This window comes from Alligator sinensis, unplaced genomic scaffold (genome assembly GCF_000455745.1).
Source record: "Alligator sinensis unplaced genomic scaffold, ASM45574v1 scaffold1462_1, whole genome shotgun sequence".
Taxonomy (NCBI): Eukaryota; Metazoa; Chordata; order Crocodylia; family Alligatoridae; genus Alligator; species Alligator sinensis.
The window spans coordinates 451,664-469,086 of record NW_005842850.1 but is presented as its reverse complement, the minus strand read 5'-3'; the positions used below and the strand labels follow the sequence as shown (position 1 = coordinate 469,086).

General features: G+C 58.5%; 4 protein-coding genes across 4 annotated transcripts in view; 3 read left to right on the top strand and 1 right to left on the bottom strand.

Annotated features, from left to right (window-relative positions):
* The window catches only part of LOC102371085, a 28,140-nt gene extending 27,956 nt beyond the window's left edge, over positions 1 to 184 (bottom strand). Inside the window, exon 1 of the mRNA XM_006035545.2 lies at positions 9 to 184. Coding sequence (XP_006035607.1) covers positions 9 to 184 — 176 coding nt within the window. The remainder of the gene's footprint in view (positions 1 to 8) is intronic.
* A 139-nt stretch (positions 185 to 323) lies between these two features.
* On the top strand, positions 324 to 3,200 carry TMED4 (transmembrane p24 trafficking protein 4). Its single transcript, XM_006035531.3, has 5 exons — positions 324 to 541; positions 928 to 1,028; positions 1,245 to 1,370; positions 1,891 to 2,037; positions 2,486 to 3,200. Exons 1-5 carry the CDS (start codon positions 358 to 360, stop codon positions 2,633 to 2,635), a joined length of 708 nt encoding a protein of 235 aa, XP_006035593.2. The 5' UTR covers positions 324 to 357; the 3' UTR covers positions 2,636 to 3,200.
* Positions 3,201 to 3,443: 243 nt separating this feature from the next.
* Positions 3,444 to 10,484, top strand: DDX56 (DEAD-box helicase 56). Its single transcript, XM_006035528.3, has 14 exons — positions 3,444 to 4,053; positions 4,264 to 4,425; positions 4,587 to 4,747; positions 5,759 to 5,929; positions 6,396 to 6,486; positions 6,803 to 7,047; positions 7,687 to 7,818; positions 7,910 to 8,023; positions 8,449 to 8,543; positions 8,985 to 9,058; positions 9,293 to 9,382; positions 9,527 to 9,632; positions 10,053 to 10,147; positions 10,346 to 10,484. Exons 1-14 carry the CDS (start codon positions 3,997 to 3,999, stop codon positions 10,436 to 10,438), a joined length of 1,686 nt encoding a protein of 561 aa, XP_006035590.1. The 5' UTR covers positions 3,444 to 3,996; the 3' UTR covers positions 10,439 to 10,484.
* A 3,546-nt stretch (positions 10,485 to 14,030) lies between these two features.
* Positions 14,031 to 17,423, top strand: part of NPC1L1 (NPC1 like intracellular cholesterol transporter 1) — a 14,781-nt gene continuing 11,388 nt past the window's right edge. Inside the window, 4 exon segments of the mRNA XM_025191668.1 lie at positions 14,031 to 14,160; positions 15,686 to 16,612; positions 16,653 to 17,204; positions 17,207 to 17,283. Of these exon segments, the coding sequence (XP_025047453.1) occupies positions 14,059 to 14,160; positions 15,686 to 16,612; positions 16,653 to 17,204; positions 17,207 to 17,283 (1,658 nt within the window). The 5' untranslated portion in view covers positions 14,031 to 14,058.

Here is a 17,423-nt window from a genome sequence, read left to right as displayed (position 1 = left end):
CGCCGTGCGCGTGCAGCGTGCCCGCGGGGAACTGCCGCACGCGGTCCTGCGCCGAGATGTGCTTCGCCTTCTTGGACTTCTTGTCGCTCCCCGCCGCGCCTCCAGCCGCGCCCGAGATGGCGCCCCGCGCCGTCCCCTCAGCCCTGGCGTGGGGCTGCCTGACTGGCTGCCGGCTGCCGCGCATGCGCCATTACGGCGCCCAGCCGGAGCGTGCGCAGCTCGCCCAGCAGCAAGCAGCAGCGCATGCGCCTTGTCTCCTGTCCCCTAGCGGGCCGTGGAAGCGCATGCGCAGCTCTCCCAGTGTCAAGCAGCAACGCATGCGCATTGCGGTCCATTCCCGTCTGGCCACGGAGGCGCATGCACAGTAAGCTGCAGGCAGCGGGTGCGACCATGGCGGGCGGCGGGGGGCTCGGTGCGCTATGGGTGCTGGCCGGTACGGTGCTGCTGGCGGGGACTGGTGCGCATGCGCTCTACTTCCACATCGGGGAGACCGAGAAGCGCTGCTTCATCGAGGAGATTCCGGACGAGACCATGGTGATCGGTGAGGGGGGGGGTCTCGCGGGCGATACCATGGCAACTGGGAGGGCGAAACCAACCAGGGCCTCGCTGGCGTGGGCGCTAGCATGGTAACCGGGTGGGCGGGAAGAGACCGACTCGGCCCTGGGTGGGGGGTGAAAGATCCCAACTGACACTGGGGCCAGGTAACAGACAGGTGGGGGCAGGGGACCGCCGGAAGTGCGGGGGTGGGAGAAACCAACAGGTGGGGCGGTGGATGGAAGAGACTGGGGGGGTGGAAGCGAGGTGGGAGGTCAGGTAGGGGGAGGGGGTCATGGGGGCAGTGAGGGTAGGGCAGGGACGGGACAGCCAGGGGTTGTATAGGGTGGGGGGTTGCTGCCACCCCAGCCTGACCCCCCTCCAACCCCACAGGGAACTACCGCACACAGCTGTGGGACAAGCAGAGTGAGTCCTTCCTGCCCTCCACGCCGGGGCTGGGCATGCACGTGGAGGTGAAGGACCCCGATGGCAAGGTGAGGGGCGGGGCTGGCCTGGACGCCTGGCTGGGGGGGGCTGAGGCACCTGCACTCTGGCCTGGTGGGAAGGGAGACGTGGGCGCCTGGCAGACACCTGGGCTCTGTCCTGGCTTTTGGGGGATGCCTGGGTTCTTTCCCACTGGGAATGGTGACCTGGGAGCCCGGATGCTGGGTTGCATCCCTGCTTGGGATCTCACAGCTTGGTCTCTGCAGGTGGTGTTGTCCCGGCAGTACGGCTCTGAGGGTCGCTTTACCTTCACCTCGCACACGCCTGGCGAGCACCAGATCTGCCTCCACTCCAACTCCACCCGCATGGCGCTCTTCGCCGGTGGCAAGCTGGTAACTCCCGGGGGGGGGGGCTTGGAACCCGGATAGCTGGGTTCTATCCGGGCCGGGCAGGGTGGAGCTGGGAGCCTGGACTCCTGGGCTTTTTTCTGTCTCTGGAGTGGGGGTCTGTGGATAGAACAGGGGATGGGAGCCAGGATGCTGGACTCTCTCCTGGCTCTGGGAGGAGAGTAGGTTCTAGCTGTTTGAGCGTGTGGGGCTGGGGGGCCTGAACTCTCTCCCTAACTGGTGGGGTATCAGAGCCCAGATGCCTGGTTGAGTTCTGAGCTCTGGGAATGAAGCAATTCATCTCTGGAGGGGGCAGCCCGTTAGGACTCCTGGGTTCACTCCCCAGGGCCAGCCCGCCAGCCCCTTCTGTGCCTCATTTGCCTCAGAAACAGAGGCATCTGGGCTATGTACAGCTCCCCCCACTCATGGCTGAACAGATGGGCCTTGGAGGTGGCTGTGACTGGCTCATTGGCTGTCCCCCCACCCCCTTAATCCCCTGCGTCTCTCACCCTCCCCCCCCCTGCAGCGAGTGCACCTGGACATCCAGGTAGGGGAGCACACCAACAACTACCCTGAGATTGCTGCCAAGGACAAGCTAACAGAGTTGCAGCTTCGCGCCCGCCAGCTCCTTGACCAGGTTGAGCAGATCCAAAAGGAGCAGAACTACCAGCGGGTACGAGCAGAGGGCCCAGAATAGGGTGGGGAGGGTGGGGGCGTCCCTGCCTGAAGGAAAGGGGGCATCTCTGTCTTCATCCTCAATGGGAGGGGGGGGTGTACAGGGAGCACCCAATAGGAGGGGGTACAAGGAGCACTGGGGTGGCATTGGGAATGCTGGGGAAGGTACTAGGAGCACCAGGGAGGTACTGGGGGTACTAGGAACTCTGAGGGGTACTGGGGGTGTTATTGGGAGCCCTAGGCAAGGCACTGGTGGGGACACTGGGATCACTATGGCTACATGTTTTTTTTGAGGTGGTGGTGGGGCAGTTATCAAAGCTGCAACTGGCATCAGAGGGGCACAAGCTGGGGCAGTGCCAGGGGGCACCTGGGAGGCTGCGGGAGGTGGTTTTAGTCCTGGTCTGACCATCCTTTGTGATTTTTTTTTCCCCACCCGCCTCCCCCAGTACCGCGAAGAGAGGTTCCGGATGACTAGCGAGAGCACCAACCAGCGGGTGCTCTGGTGGTCCATTGCCCAGACCATCATCCTCATCCTCACTGGTGTCTGGCAGATGCGGCATCTGAAGAGCTTCTTTGAGGCCAAGAAGCTGGTTTAAATGCCCTCGCCCACCCCCCATTCCCCTTTCTCCTCTCCCCCCACTGTCTTCCTATCTCCTTTACCCCTGAGTTCAGTCTAGCACTGATTTGCCATGAGAATAGCAGGCTTCTCTGCCTGGCAGGGAGCTGGGGGGCACTGTCAGGATGCAGGCACTGGAGGGGAGGGGTACTGGGGGCCAAGGGGGGAGGGACTAGGACCCCTGGGGGTACTGGGAGCCCTGGGGAGCTCTTATCAAGCAGGAGGCAGGGGCTGCTTTGTGCCCCCACGGTGCCTTTAGCAGTGCCTGGCAGGTGGCCTGCTCTCTTAAGCGAGGCACAGCCAGGGGGTGGGGAGGGTGGGGATTGGCATGAGGGCATCTGCCCAGTGCCAGCGCACAACAGAGGGTAGAAGAGGAAGCCATCAGACCACTTAACCTAGCTTCCCCTCACCCGCAACGCATCACGAGTGTCCCAGACTCCCTGCCCTCTCTTCTGTGCCCAGCCACAGTCGCTGTCATGGGTTTTGAAAAGAGGCATTTTTGTTATGATTGTTTTATGGAGCGCAATAAAACACCCGTTCCAGTACCCAGCAGCTGGCTGGTGATTTGGGGGCTATGAAGCCTGTGCCCACAAGAGGCTGGAGGTGGAGGGCTCTGCAGGCAGCACCAGGCAGGGTCAGTACACAGCTCCTTTGCACAGAAGGGGCACTGCTTCTTGAACTGGGGGAACTGGCTTTAAGCTGAGCATAGTGCCTGTGTATTTGGGAGTTGGGGTATGCCTTGCTGTGTGCCAGGGCTGGGTCGGGGGAGGGGGGAAGGGGGCGGCAGCAGGCACTGAGTAAATAGAAGGGCTCTTTTGCCCTAGGGAGGTGGGTCCATCGATGACCCCAGGGCAGATGTGACGTTGCCTGTGGGTCAGCAAGGGACCCCCATGTTTGGACACCTGGTATCTATCCAGCTGCTGGGGGAGTAGGAACTTGGATGCCCGGATTTTTTTGGTGGGGAGGGGGCAAGGGCTCGGACACCTGGGTTCCTCGAGGCAAAGCTGGAATGCAACCCAGGTGTCCTGGCTGCCCTGACTGGCCCGGGAACCCAGGAATCCTGGACCTGGTGCCACCTCCGCAAAGCCTCAGGGCTCCAGCTATAAGGCCCCTCCGTGCCTAGTGCGGTACGAAGCTGGGGCGGTCCTCCAGCCGAGGAGCAGTACGGAGGAGAAGCTACGCTCTAGCCCAGGGGCTTTGTCTCGTTGGTGCGCACTGAGACCATCTGCCCACCCCAAGCTGGTCGGCGCATGCACGAGCTACCGCCTAGTGCGCCCCCGTCCGGGTTCCGGAAGTGCATGGGCGCATGCGCACCAGGCTTGACAGACGCTAGCGGCGAGCATGGCGGCGCCCAGCCCGAGTTTTGCGCACATGGGGTTGGACCCGCGTCTGCTGCAGGTGGGGTTCGGACGCCTGGGTCCTATCCAGGAGGGGAGAGTGGGGGGTGGCTGGGAGCTCGGACGCTGGGCTCTCCTCCCCGCTCTGGGCGGGGAGGTTGGTGGGTTTTAGAGCAGGGGCTGGGCCCGGACGCTTTAGGTCTGTGGGAGCGCGGGGGCAGGGGGAGCCCGTGGGAGCGGAGGGAGCCCGACGCCTGGGTCCCTCCCGCAGGCCATCGCGGAGCTGGGCTGGGCCAGGCCCACGCTGATCCAGGACAAGGCCATTCCCCTGGCCCTGGAGGGCAAGGATCTTCTGGCGCGTGCCCGCACCGGTTCAGGCAAGACGGCTGCCTACGCCATCCCCCTCATCCAACGCCTGCTGCAACTCAAGCAGGTACCCTCGGGGTCTGGGAAGGGGTGGGCCTGCTCTATGCCCTGCCCTCACTGGCCTGGGGTGGAGCCAGCCTCCCTTAGGCCTTTACTTGGGCAGGGCCTGGCCTTGGAGCTCTGTGGGGGCAGGAATGGGGTCCTGACCCCTTCCTATTGCCCTGACAGGGCCCAGCAGTGCAGGAGCAGGCAGTGCGGGCCCTGGTGCTGGTGCCCACCAAGGAGCTGGGCCGGCAGGCGACTACCATGCTGCGGGACCTGGCCGCCTACTGCACCCGCCATGTCCGCATTGCTGATCTCTCCGCCCCTACTGAGCCAGCGGCGCAGAGGTTAGTGGCTGCCATGAAGGAGCTGGGCCATGTTAATCCCCATCCTCTTGGTTTGCATGTAGTAGGGTGGGGGCCTGGCCTGCGTGGACATCCCTGAGAGGTGGAGTCTTCTCTGTGCTCTTCCCCCTGTGTCTGCATATTGGACCCACCCCTACAGGTGACATCGTAGGCCCCACCCCCCACAGGTGACATGTTTTCCCTTCATCTGCATAGGGGATCTCCTAGACTCCTCTCCTCATTTGCATGCATCCGCTTACAGGGTGGGGCTACCCCTCAGTTCTTTTCTATTCGTCTGCATATAAGACACCCCCCCACCCCGTGAGATCACCTACGTATTGCCCTCATTTGTATGGGGGATTCTTGAATGCTTCTCCTAGTGTTTTGTATAGACAGTCCTGAGGGGTGGGGCCTTTCTGTGCATCTCCTTCTTATCTACACACCAGGCCCCACATGGCTGACATCACCTGTATATTCTCCTCCTTTAATGAGGGGGGCCCTTTAGGGCCTGGGGCAACCCATAAACCCAGACCTGACCTCTCATTTGCATTGGTGACCCTGAGACTTGGGCCACCCCTGTGCTTCTTGTCATTCACTTGCATGTTAGGTCCGCACATGGGTTAGGTCACCTGTGTACTCTTTTATTTGCATAGAGGGGGTCTCAGAGGTGGGGCTGACTTTCTGTTTCTCCTCTCATTTGCACATGAAGCATTTAGGGGGTGGGGCTGCGTATATGCTTCTCCCCCTACATTAGCACAGATTTCCCTGGGTCTCTTTTGCTTTTCTTCCTTATTTGCATAGGATGTCTCTCCCACTCACCACCTGCCCTCCCCCAGTCCCTTGGATTCTTTCAGACTCTCTTGCCCTGCTCCCTCCTTTATTTTCTTCTCCTGTAGCAGCAACCCTGGCACCCAGAGCCAGGATGCGTGGATTCTCCTCCTGTAGCTGCAAGCAGCACTTAGGGAGGGGGTGTGGATTCCAGCCTCATGCCTGTTCTGCCTCGCTGTACCTTAGGCCCCTGCTGATGGAGAAGCCGGACGTGGTGGTGGGGACCCCTGGACGGGTGCTGGCCCATGTGTTAAGCCATGGACTGAGCCTCCGTAATTCACTGGAGCTGTTGGTGCTGGATGAGGCTGACCTGCTGCTCTCCTTTGGCTTTGAGGATGACCTCAAGAGCCTGCTGTGGTAAGGGTGGCCTAGGAGGAGGGGTGCTGGCAGTACTGGTGGAGTCTCTCAGGGGTGGAACTGGGGAGGGGCGGGGGGCGGCTACTGGGAGTATTTACAGGCACTGGGAGGGTACTGAAAGTACTAGGTTATAGGTTAGTGCTGGGGAGGGCACAGGATACTGGGAGGGTACTGGGGGGAATGGGGGTGCTGGGGGTACTGGGGGGCATATTGAGAGCCCTGGATGGGCATGAGGGGCTCTGGGATGATACTGGGGGCACTGAAGGGCACTGAGAAGATACAGAGGGGCTGCTGGGGGAGCACAGGGTGGGTACTGGGGGTGTTGGGAGGATTTTGCGGGGTACTGGAAGCCCTGATGGGATACTAGCGGCATAGGGAAAATCCTGGGGGGTGCTGGGAGCCATGGGGGCACTTGAGCTGGGCTGACCCTGGCACCCCACCCTTGCTCCCTCCCTCCACCCTGCAGCCACCTACCACGGATCCACCAGAGCTTCCTCATGTCGGCCACTTTCAGCCCTGACGTAGAGGCGCTCAAGGAGCTGGTGCTGCACAACCCGGTGTGTCATGGTGGGAGGAGGCTGGGGAGTTGGGACATGGGGTTAAGTGGGAGTGGGGGGTGGTTGGTGGCTGCTGGCTGGGGGAGACTTGGGGCTGGTCACAGCCGGAGGGGGCTAAGGCATGAGCAGGATTGTCTTTCCCCTGCCCCTTGCTGTGCCTCAGTTTGCCATCACATAACTGGAATTGCAGCACTTAGAGCCAGGATGCCTGGGTTTGTTCCCTGCTTGCTTGCCACCCCTACCTCCCCACCTTTGCCATTCCTCAGTTTTTTCCCAGCTTAGTGCTGACCCAGGCTGTGTTATGTGGGGGGGGCAGGTGACACTGCGGCTGCAAGAGGCGCAGCTGCCAGGGCCGGCCCAGTTGCAGCAGTGGCGCTTGGAACTGGGGACAGAGGAGGACAAGTGCCTGGTGCTGTACGCGCTGCTCAAGCTGGGGCTGCTACGTGGCCGTGCTCTGCTCTTCGCTGGTGCCCTGGAGCGCAGTTACCGCCTCCGCCTCTTCCTCGAGCAGCTCGGCCTGCCTGCTGGCCTGCTCAACGCCCAGCTGCCCGCCCGCTCCAGGTATTTCCCTGGCGGGGCTGGAGTTGAGGGTCACCTGAGGGGGAAGGGTCTGGTGGGATCGAGAGCAGGTGAGAGGATCTGGAGTGGGATGTGGTGCTCTGGGGTGGGGTCCATGTCTAAAGCAGAGCAAAGGGATCTGAAGGGGGTGGGGGGAATCGAGAATGGGGGAACTTAGATCCTTCTCTTCTGCTCTGATGTGAGTGGATCTAGAGTGCGGGGTTTTAGAGCGGGGGATCTAGAACAGTGGTGGGGATTTAGAATGGAGAAGGATCTGGAGGACCTAGAGTGGGGAAGAGGTCTGGGGGAAATCTATTGCGGTGGTGGAGATGGGAATCTAAGATAGTGGGGATCTAGAGTTGGGGAAGGGGGTCCAGAGTGGGAGAGCTTGAGCAGGGCAGGGGCTGTAGTGTGGGGAGGAGTCTGGGGATCTAGAGCAGGGGAAGGCTCTGGGAACCTGGAGCAGATGGATCTAAAGCAGGGGATGGGATCTAGGCTGTTACTGTTCTAGAGCAAGTGAGGGTGGGGGGTCGTAGGGGATCTAGAATGGGATGATGTGGGGGGGGGATCTAAAGCAAGGGGTGGGGTCTGGGGGAGCATGGGGCAGGGGGTATTGAGATCCACCCCTCCCACCCCCCACAGGTGCCATATCCTCAGCCAGTTCAACCAAGGCTTCTACGACTACCTTATCGCCACTGATGAGCTGGACATGGTGGAGAGCCAGGCCCAGGCCCGGACCCGCAGGAAAGCCCGCAAGGGCCCCAAGGTTGACAAGTGAGTCCTGGGAGAGTTGGGGTCTGTTTGGGGAGGGGGTTCCTCCTTGGCAGGTTCCCCACTTCTCCTGACCCCTCCTTCCCTCCCACAGAGGCCAGGACCCTGAGTTTGGCGTCTCGAGGGGCATAGACTTCCAGGACGTGGCAGCTGTCATCAACTTTGATGTGCCCCCCACCCTCGAAGCCTACGTCCACCGGGCTGGCAGGTATGGGGTAGGGTCAGAATATGTGCAGTGGGGCTGGAAGGGCTGAGATGGGGGAGAGATCCTATCGCCATGGGCACAGGGGCCCAGCCCAGCCTGGAGACTTTCTGCATTAATAGTTAATTAAATAATGAATTCACCCAAAATCTTTCTATTTCCTCCCAAAAGTCCATTAGCAGCTTCTGCTGATTGGCTGTGGATGTCTGTCTGGGTCTTTCTGTTCCTGGAATCACCCTGATGTATAGTTAACAGCACCTAACAAGTCGTTATTGTTCTGGCACCCTGCAGAGATTGGGGGGGGTGGTAATTGCCAGACCCTAGTGAATAACTGGGAGACAGGACAGGTGCCCCCGGCTTTGTTGCCCCCCTCTCTGGGGCAGTTGGAGCCTGCTCTGATTCCTGCCCCCTGTGACACCCTCCCAACCCAGGACGGCCCGTGCTGACAACCCCGGGACAGTCTTGACCTTTGTGCTGCCATCAGAGTGCCCGCAGCTGGATGCCATCGAGGAGGTGCTGGGGGCAGGTGGGTGCATGAGTGGAGGGTGAGAGGATCTTGGGGTGACATAGGGGCTCTGGATGGAGGTCACATCAGGGCCCTGGGGCCTGTCCCAAACCAGTTTCTCAGCTGCCCCATCAGTTTGGGGGCTCCTGGGTGGGGATCTAGGTGGTCTTAGGGGTGACACAAGGGCTTGGGGCAGGGAGGGTTACACAGCTCAGACTGGGCCCAATGCCCTGATCTATCTGCTGGCAGGGGGGGAATCTGGAGGGTTGTGGGGACTGGCATTGAATAGGGAGTTCAGGGGGGTATCATAAGGGGTGGGGGGGTCACAGCTTTGGGACAGGCTACAGCACCCTGATCTCTCACCTTAGAGGTGGGGGGGCTGGGCTTGGGGTTACTCTAAGCTGGGTTCTGAGGGGTCTAGGACCCCTCTTACCCACTCCCCTTCTCCATTTCTCCCCCCAGATAATGCTGAAGCTGCCATCCAGCCCTACCAGTTCCACATGGAAGAGATTGAGGGGTTGCGTTACCGCTGCCGAGTAGGTGTTGTGGGGGCAGTGTCAGGGGTTTGGGGGAGAATATGCTAGGGCTTAGGGGCCTGGGGAGTGGGAAGGGCAAAGCCAGGGCCTGGGGGTTGCTTGGTTGGTTGAGTGGGGTTGAGGGTGGGTGTGGGTGAGGGGCAGGGCTAGGGTCCCCCATTGTTATAAGGCTGGGGGTGGGGTCCAGAAGCTGTGTGGGGGGAGCTCTGACCCCATCCTGCATCTCTTCCCCAGGATGCCATGCGGTCAGTGACCAAACAGGCTATCAAGGAGGCACGGTTGCGGGACATCAAGGATGAGCTGCTCAACTCGGAGAAGCTTAAGGTAGCTCGGGGGACTGCTGCCCATGCCAGCGTTAACTTCTGTGCCCAGGAGCACCCCCTGCCCAGGGAGGGGTCCCCCAAGCTATGCCTGGCCTGGGTGGGGGTCCTAACAGGCTGCATCCCTTCCCCGCTTCTCTACCCACAGACATACTTTGAGGACAACCCCCGGGACTTGCATTTGTTGCGGCATGATCGGCCCCTGCACCCTGCCATCATCAAGCCCCACCTCCGCCATGTGCCTGACTACCTGGGTATGTGCCCCTGCCATGTGGCTGCTTCTGGGTGGAGCCTGGGTAGAGGGCTGGTTATATCGGGGCCCCTTGGGATACAGCCATCTGGGCTCGAGTGTGGTGGGGGACGCTGCTTAATACAGGGATGCCATATCCGGTGCTGAGATGCGACCACCTCTGGGATAGGACATGTTGAGGGCTGTTTATAAAGGGACTTGTGCACTGAGATGCAGCCACTTCTGTGGTGGAACATGTCGCGGGCTGGTTATATCAGGACCCCTGGAGAAAGAGCTGGGCTGGGGTCTGTCTGGTGTGCTGCTTGACACAGATGCCTTATCTGGTGCTGAGATGTGACCACCTCGGGTGGAGATCAGTTAGCCAGGGCCCCCAGGGTGGGAGCTAGGAGGCAGCCCTGCCTGAGGGGCTGGTGGGCCCCCATAGTGCCCCCCAGCCTACGAAGCGTTGCCCGGCCCCATCTCAGCAAGCGCAAGCGTCAGCGCCACAAGCCTCCAGCCCACAACAGAGCTGGCTTCCAGGTGAGCATCCCCTCCTAACTCCCTGGAGACCTGGACCCCCACATGCCTTGGGGATCCCCAAGGGGGTGGGGTTGGTGATGGCTATACTTATTACCTGTTACCTGGCTAGGGAGATGTAGCCACTTCTGGGGTGGAGCGTTTTGTGGGCTTAATTGTACAAGGCTGGTGCTGAGATGTGACTGCCTCCCCTCTACCCAGTCCCGGGGGACCCGTAACCCTCTCCGGAGCTTTCGCTACCTGGGCAGGAAACCCCGGCGCTTGGCCAAGAAGGAAGAGGAGACGGTGGCCTGACCCATTGGGCTTGACTGGATGGACTCGGAAAGAGGCAGACCAGCAGTGGGGCAGGGGGTTTCTGAATAACCAGACAGAACCTTTCCCCTTTTGGCAGCAAAACTCCAGAGACTGAAGCTAAAAAGCCCTGGATAGGGACTATACCCCCACCCAGGAACTACCCTGGGGTGTGCCTGGGTGTGGGGGGCTAGCCTGGTCAATTTCATGTCAGTTTCAGGCCCCCTGGCTGAAATGGACCAGTCCAGCTGGGCACAATAATAACCCCTTACCCACCAGCTCCCTGGTATTATCCTCTCGCCTGGTTCCTGCAGGTATTCTTTAATTAAGCTAGATTGAGTGGGTCATTGAGGTCCTCTAAGGGGCAAAAGGTGGCATGGGTTGTGGCCCTCCCCAGTGTGGATGGCTAACCCTAGGCTGTGAGCTCTGGGTGCCAAGAGGGTACCATGGCACGAGCACTCCAAGAAGCAAGGTCCTTAATAACCCAGCCTCTTAATTACCCTCTTAATTACCTTAATTAAGGTACCAATAGGTTACTACCATATTTATTGGTGTATCCATGTGCTTTTTCCCCAGGCATTAGCAATTGTGTGATCTGACATAATTTCTGGTGTATCCCTTTCCCCTTCTCATTAGCAAAGGGGAATTGTGGGGAGGGGTTAGTGTTGCTAGGGTCAGATGGGGGAGGTTTAAGGTTGTTGGGAACAGCATGGTGGTAGGGTTAGTGTTGCTAGGGCCAGAAGGGGGTGGGCTTAGGGTGGTTGTGATGTTATGGGTTGGGGAGTGAAGTTCAGGATGCTAGGGTGAGCTGTGGTCAGGGTTGCCCTTTCTAAGAGGTGAAGCTAAGACTCCTGGCCTACCTCTCAATCCCTTCTCAGTTTTCCTCGCTGCCCCTTGGCCCAGCTACAGCCGCCTGGGGCCGGGTGCAAGGCATTGCACGTGGCTGCAGCTCCCCAGGCCCAGCAGGGGCAAAGGCAGTTGGAGTGTGGGGCAGGCAGGTGTCCTTAGGGCTTATCTTTCTGGCTCCCCCTATCAGCGCCTTATCGGGGCCTTGGGAGGTGCCTCAAGGCCATGACCGGGCCCTAAACCCTGCCCGGGAGATAGCAGCAGAGCACCCAGGCATCACGCAACTGGGGAGGTGGGAGTGCAGAGGGGTCATAGAATTGCCTGGGCCTCAGGGGTAGTCGCACATAGCACCCCAGGCCCCATCACTACAGCCGCACGGCACCTGTAGCCCTTCTGCATGCCTCCTCTCCCTGCTCTGCACAACGCTTACAGGTCTGCTGTTGCTTCAGCCAGTAGCTCCATTGCAATGCATACACTCCATGCTTCCCTGGTATAGCTACAGCCGCATGCCACTCTTATTCTGTAGCTACAGCTCTAGGTCTAACACCCAGCCACATGCAAGACTAGCCCGAGCCATGGTTGCTCGGTGCCTCTGGCTACAGCTGCCTGCCACCCCCTGGCTGCAGCCACGTGCTCTGTCGCTAACTACACGCAGTAACTTGTGGTTGTATATGGCACCATCTCCAATCCCTACAGTTCCACACCTGACCCTCAGCTACTTGCAACACCCGCACACCCCATCTCCTGTTCCTACAACCATGCACCTGCCCCCAGTTGCCTGCAACCCCATATCCTATATATTCCTACAACCACACACATACCCCCCAGCTATACACAACAGCTTTACACCCTTGTCTCCTATCCCTATAGCCATGCACCTGACCCCAGCTACACAACAGCCAACTATCCCTACAACGGTACACCTGCCCCCAGCTGCACAGCAACTCTACACCCTATCTCCTAATCCTGCTGCCATACACCTCCCCCCAGCTACATGCAACCCTATACCCCCATTTCATCACTACAGGCACTCGCTTGACCCCAGCTACACACAACAGCCCCACACTCGTATCTCGTATCCCTACAACCACACACCTGACACCCCAGCTACACACAACGGCCCCGTATCCCCATCTGTCACTAGAGCCAAGCGCCTACTCCCCAGCTTCAGCTTCCCACCCATCCTGCACAAACCCCATAACACTGCCACAGCCCATAGCTCACCTGCCCTATGGGTACCTGCTGTGCCTACCCTATGCCCTCGCCAAGTATGCCACCCAGTGACCTTGGGGCTCCCTGGAGCAAGGCCAGGCCCAAGTGCCTCCTTGAACCCTTCTGCAATTGTCCTTATCGGTGCCGACGTGCCAGGCAATGTGCCAGTGCCAGGGCGGGGGGCACCAACGCACATGGCCTTGCCCAGGGTGGCATGGGTGTTACCTTGCCTGGCTCCTTCCTGCCTGAGAAGAGGAATAAAGGTGACTCTGCTTTGCATATATTCGGATAAATTGTAATGTATTTGCATACATTATAATAAACACCACTCTTGATGCATTTTTTGTATGTATTGCATTGTTCCTTTGCAAGAAGTATAACAGTGGAGCCTAATTCAAATGCCTTATGTTTGCATATAATTAGAATAAAACTCTGATGCATGAGCATGTTTTGTGTCCTTTAGATTAATCCTTTCCAAGATGAAGCAGGAAGATGACTGTATTTTGCATATATTTGAATACATTATAGATTGCATACAACTAGGATAGATGCTGCTGTATCACCAGGTTTCCCATCAATTAGATCATTCCTTTCCAAGAAGCATAGGGGCTCTTTTACATATTTTCAAATGTATTATAATATTTGCATACATTAGAATAAACACCACTGTAGCTGTATTTTCCATCTATTAGACATTCCTTTCTGACCAGCATAAGTGATTATTTGAATATATTCAAATATTACGATATATTTTGCATACATTTGGATAAACACTGCTGTGTTTTTGCATTTTAGAAAAGCATAAAGGTGAATATATTTTGTATATATTTAAATTCCTTATTATTATTTGCAGATATTAGGATATATTGCTGCATTGGCATGTGTTTTGCATGTCTTCACTCATTCCCGGAAGAAGTGTAAATGGGAATTTCTATTCAAGTATACTATGAATATTTGCATTAATTAGCCGAATTGAAGCTGCATTGGTGTTTGTTTTGTGTGTATTAGAATAATTTAGAAGAAGCAAGGAATACAGCGCTGGGTGGGGGGCAAGGAAAGGGGTGTGACTCAGCGCTCCCAGGCAAATACATGCAAATGTTGAGTGGGTGATTAATTCTGAATATGCGTGGATAAATATGCTCAGGACCTTCTGTCTGCACCAAGCATGTTCAGTATGATCCTCCTTGCCCCCTTTTGGCTGGGGTAGGCCATACACTGAGCATGCTCTAGCCTCAGGGCTGCAGGGGTTGAGCTCTATCCACTGTGCTGCCCTGGGGCTGGAAGAGATTCCTGATCTGGACCCCTGACCCCAGATCAGGAAGGCTTCAGCCTTGGTAGGGGGGTGAAGCCCCGGTTTCCCCTTCAGGTGCTTGGCACTGCCCACATGTGGCATGGTAGAAAGAGGAACGGAGGCGTTTTTGCCTCCCCTGGGGTGGGGGCAGGGGCTGTCCTGGTTCCCGTGGGCGGATGGGTTAATGATTCCTGGGATTTATGTGCCCAGCTGCTGCCTGATTGGCTCCAGGGCATCAGGCCAAATTCGCTAATAGAAGAGGACAGCCCCATTAATGAGAAGTCTTACAGGTGCCTGGCCCTCTTCCGCCCACCTGCCTGCCAGGATGCCTGGGTCCCTTCTGGCCCTGGCACTGGTCTGTGCCTCCTTGGAACTGGTAAGTTCTGGCAGCTTGTGGGGAGAGGGACACCTGGGGTCAGAGGTCAGGGCATATGGCAGAGGCTGGTCTATTAAGGGTAGGCAGATTCAGAGGTGGGGGGGAGGGGTGAAGGACCAGAGGTCAGGTTATGGGGATCCGGAGTGGTTGGTGCTGGGTTCAGGGGGTTGTGCAGGAGTGGCTGGGCTCGCAGTGGGAAGCTAAGGAAGTATGGGCTGGATGAATGGAGTGTAAGGTGGACAGAAAACTGGCTGGAGCATTGGGCTCAGAGAGTAGTAATCAATGGCTCAATGTCTAGTTGGCAACCCATATCAAGTGCAGTGCCCCAGGGCTCCGTCCTGGTGCTGGTTTTGTTCAGTGTCTTCACCAAGGACCTGAAAGATGGCATAGGGTGCAGCCTCAGCAAGTTTGCAGATGACACCAAGCTGGGGGGTGTAGTAGTTATGCCGGAGTGTAGTGCTAGGATTCAGAGTGACAGACAAATTGGAGAATTGGGTCAAAAGATATCTCATGAGGTTCAATAAGGACAAGTGCAAAGTCCTGCACTTAGGACGGAACAATCCCATGCACCAATACAGGCTGGGGGCTGACTGGCTGGGCAGCAGCTCTGCAAAAAAAGACGGGGTTACAGTGGATAATAAGCTGAATAGGAGCTAGCAGTGTGCCCTTGTTGCCAAGAAGGCTAGCAGCATCCTGGGCTGCATTGGTAGGAGTTGCCAATAGGTTAAGGGAAGTAATTATTCCCCTCTATCGATCACTGGTGAGGCCATATCTGGAGTACTGTGGGCCACGTACTGAGGTTTGGGCACCCCATACAAAAAGGATGTGGACAAATCGGAGAGAGTCCAACAGAGAGCAACAAAAATGGTGAGGGGGCTGGAGGACTTAACTTATGAGGAAAGACTGAGGGATCTGGGCTTATTAGTCTAGAGAAGAGGAGACTCAGAGGGGGATTTAACAGCAGCCTTTAACTACCTGAAGAGGGGTTTGAAAGAGGATGGAGCTGGGCTGCTCTTGGTGGTGGCAAATGACAGAACAAGGCACAATGGTCTCAAGTTGCAGCAAGGGAAGGTTAGGCTAGATACTAGGAAGAATGTTCTCACTAGGAGGGTAGTGAAACTGGAGCAGGTTACCCAGAGAGGTGGTGGAAAGTCCATCTTTGGAGGCTTTCAAAACGTGGCTAGACAAAGCTTTGGCTGGGATGATTTAGTTAGGGACAGTCCTGCTTGGAGCAGGGGGTTGGATTAGATGACCTCCTGAGGTCCCTTCCAACCCTAATTCTCTGATTCTATGGGAGGGGTGGGGGTCAGAGGTCAGGTCATCTAGGGTCTCTGATTTCCTCCCCCCCATTAGTGTTCCCAGCTGGGGGTCAAAAGTCAAGTTATCCGGCCCCAGTAACGTTCGGTGCCAGGGTAACATGGAGCACTGGGAGGGGTCAGAGATCACAGGTCAGTTGCCCCCAACCAGGAATGGGTAGCTGCCAGGGTCAGAGTTCAGCAGCTCTTCCCTCCCTCCCTCGCAACAGGCCTGGACTGCAACATCCACCCCAGCGTTGACCCCCATCCACCGCACTGGCTACTGCTCCTTCTACGGCGAGTGTGGGCGCAACCCTGAGGTGAACATCAGCCTGTTTCCCACCCAGGTGCCTTGCCTGGACAATGGCCCAGCCCACAACCTGTCAGCCTTGCACCTGGCCACCCTGCGCCGTGTCTGCCAGATGCTGGAGGGCAGCCAAGCCTGCTGCTCGCTGGGGCAGCTCAACGCCCTGGAGGATAGCCTGGCGCTGTCGGGGGCCGTGCTGGCACGCTGCCCAGCCTGCGCCCACAACTTTGCTGCCCTGCACTGCCACAACATCTGCAGCCCAGACCAGAGCCTCTTCACCAATGTCACCCGTGTCTTTGCTCGTTCTGGCATCGCTGCTGGCAGCTTCGCCGTGCTGGAGTATGATGGCTTCTACCAACAGAGCTTTGCTAGTGGTGCCTATACCTCGTGCCGCAATGTCCGGCTGCCAGCCACAGGTGGCTATGCCATAGCTGCCATGTGTGGAAAGTACGGCGTGACACTCTGCAACCCCCAGCGCTGGCTGGACTTCCAAGGGGACACTAGCAATGGGTTGGCACCTCTGCGCATTCGCTTCCACCTCATCCCTGACAGTGCTCCAGGCCCAGGTGATGGCATGAAGCCCCTGGGGGCTGCGACAGTGGCTTGCCAGAGCTCTGTGGAGCCTGGTAGTGAGCCATGCTCATGCCAGGACTGCCCGGCTGCTTGCCCCCCACTGCCACCACTGCCAGAGCCCCCGGAGCCCTTTCATGTGGGTGTGATGGACGGGGACCTCTTTGTGGCCTGCGTGCTCTTTGCTGGGCTCTCAGTCACCTTCCTAGCTTGGAGAGGGTGGTGCTGGTGGCAGAGACGGGCCAGCAAGCCTCCAGCTCGCAAGCCACAGAAGAAGGAAGTGCGGCAGAGCCGGCGCAGGCAAGCCCCGGCCCCCCAAGCCACAGAAGAAGGAACCAGAGAGAGGCAGGAAGTGTACAGAAGCTGCCCAGGCCCGGCTTGGAGCTGCCTTCCAGTTCTGGGGGGAGCTGGTAGCCAGCTACCCTGGCACGGTGCTGGCCGTGGCCGCTGCTGTCACGCTGGGCTGCTGCAGCGGGTTGGCCTTCTTGGAGCTGGTCACGGACCCAGTGGAGCTGTGGGCGGCGCCGGGGAGCGATGCGCGGCAGGAAAAGGCCTTCCATGACCGGCACTTTGGGCCCTTTTTCCGCACCAACCAGGTGTTCCTGACAGCCCCTGGGCGCCAGGGCGAGAGCTACCACTCGCTGCTGCTGGGAGAGAAGAATTTTAGCGGGGTGCTGTCCCAGCCCGTGTTGCTGAAGCTGCTGGAGCTGCAGGAGAGGCTGCGGGATGTGATGGTCTGGGCACCCCGGCACGGACACAATGTGACGCTGGCCGATGTGTGCTATGCGCCCCTCAACCCTGAGCAGCCTGGCCCCAGTGACTGCTGCGTTAACAGCCTGGCCCAGTACTTCCAGAGCAACCGCACCCGCCTGTTTTGCTCACGGCTTCCCAGAGAATGGCTGGCAAGCAAGGCACCGTGGACTGGAGGGACCATTTCCTCTACTGTGTCAAGTGCGGGCCCCCTGCCCCCAGCCCAGCCGTGCCCCTCACTTCCAACCCACAGTCCCCTGCCCTGGCAGTGTCCCTCACTCTATACCCACAGCTCCCTGCCTCCCCCAGTGCCCCTCAATTCCAACCTGCAGCCCAACCCG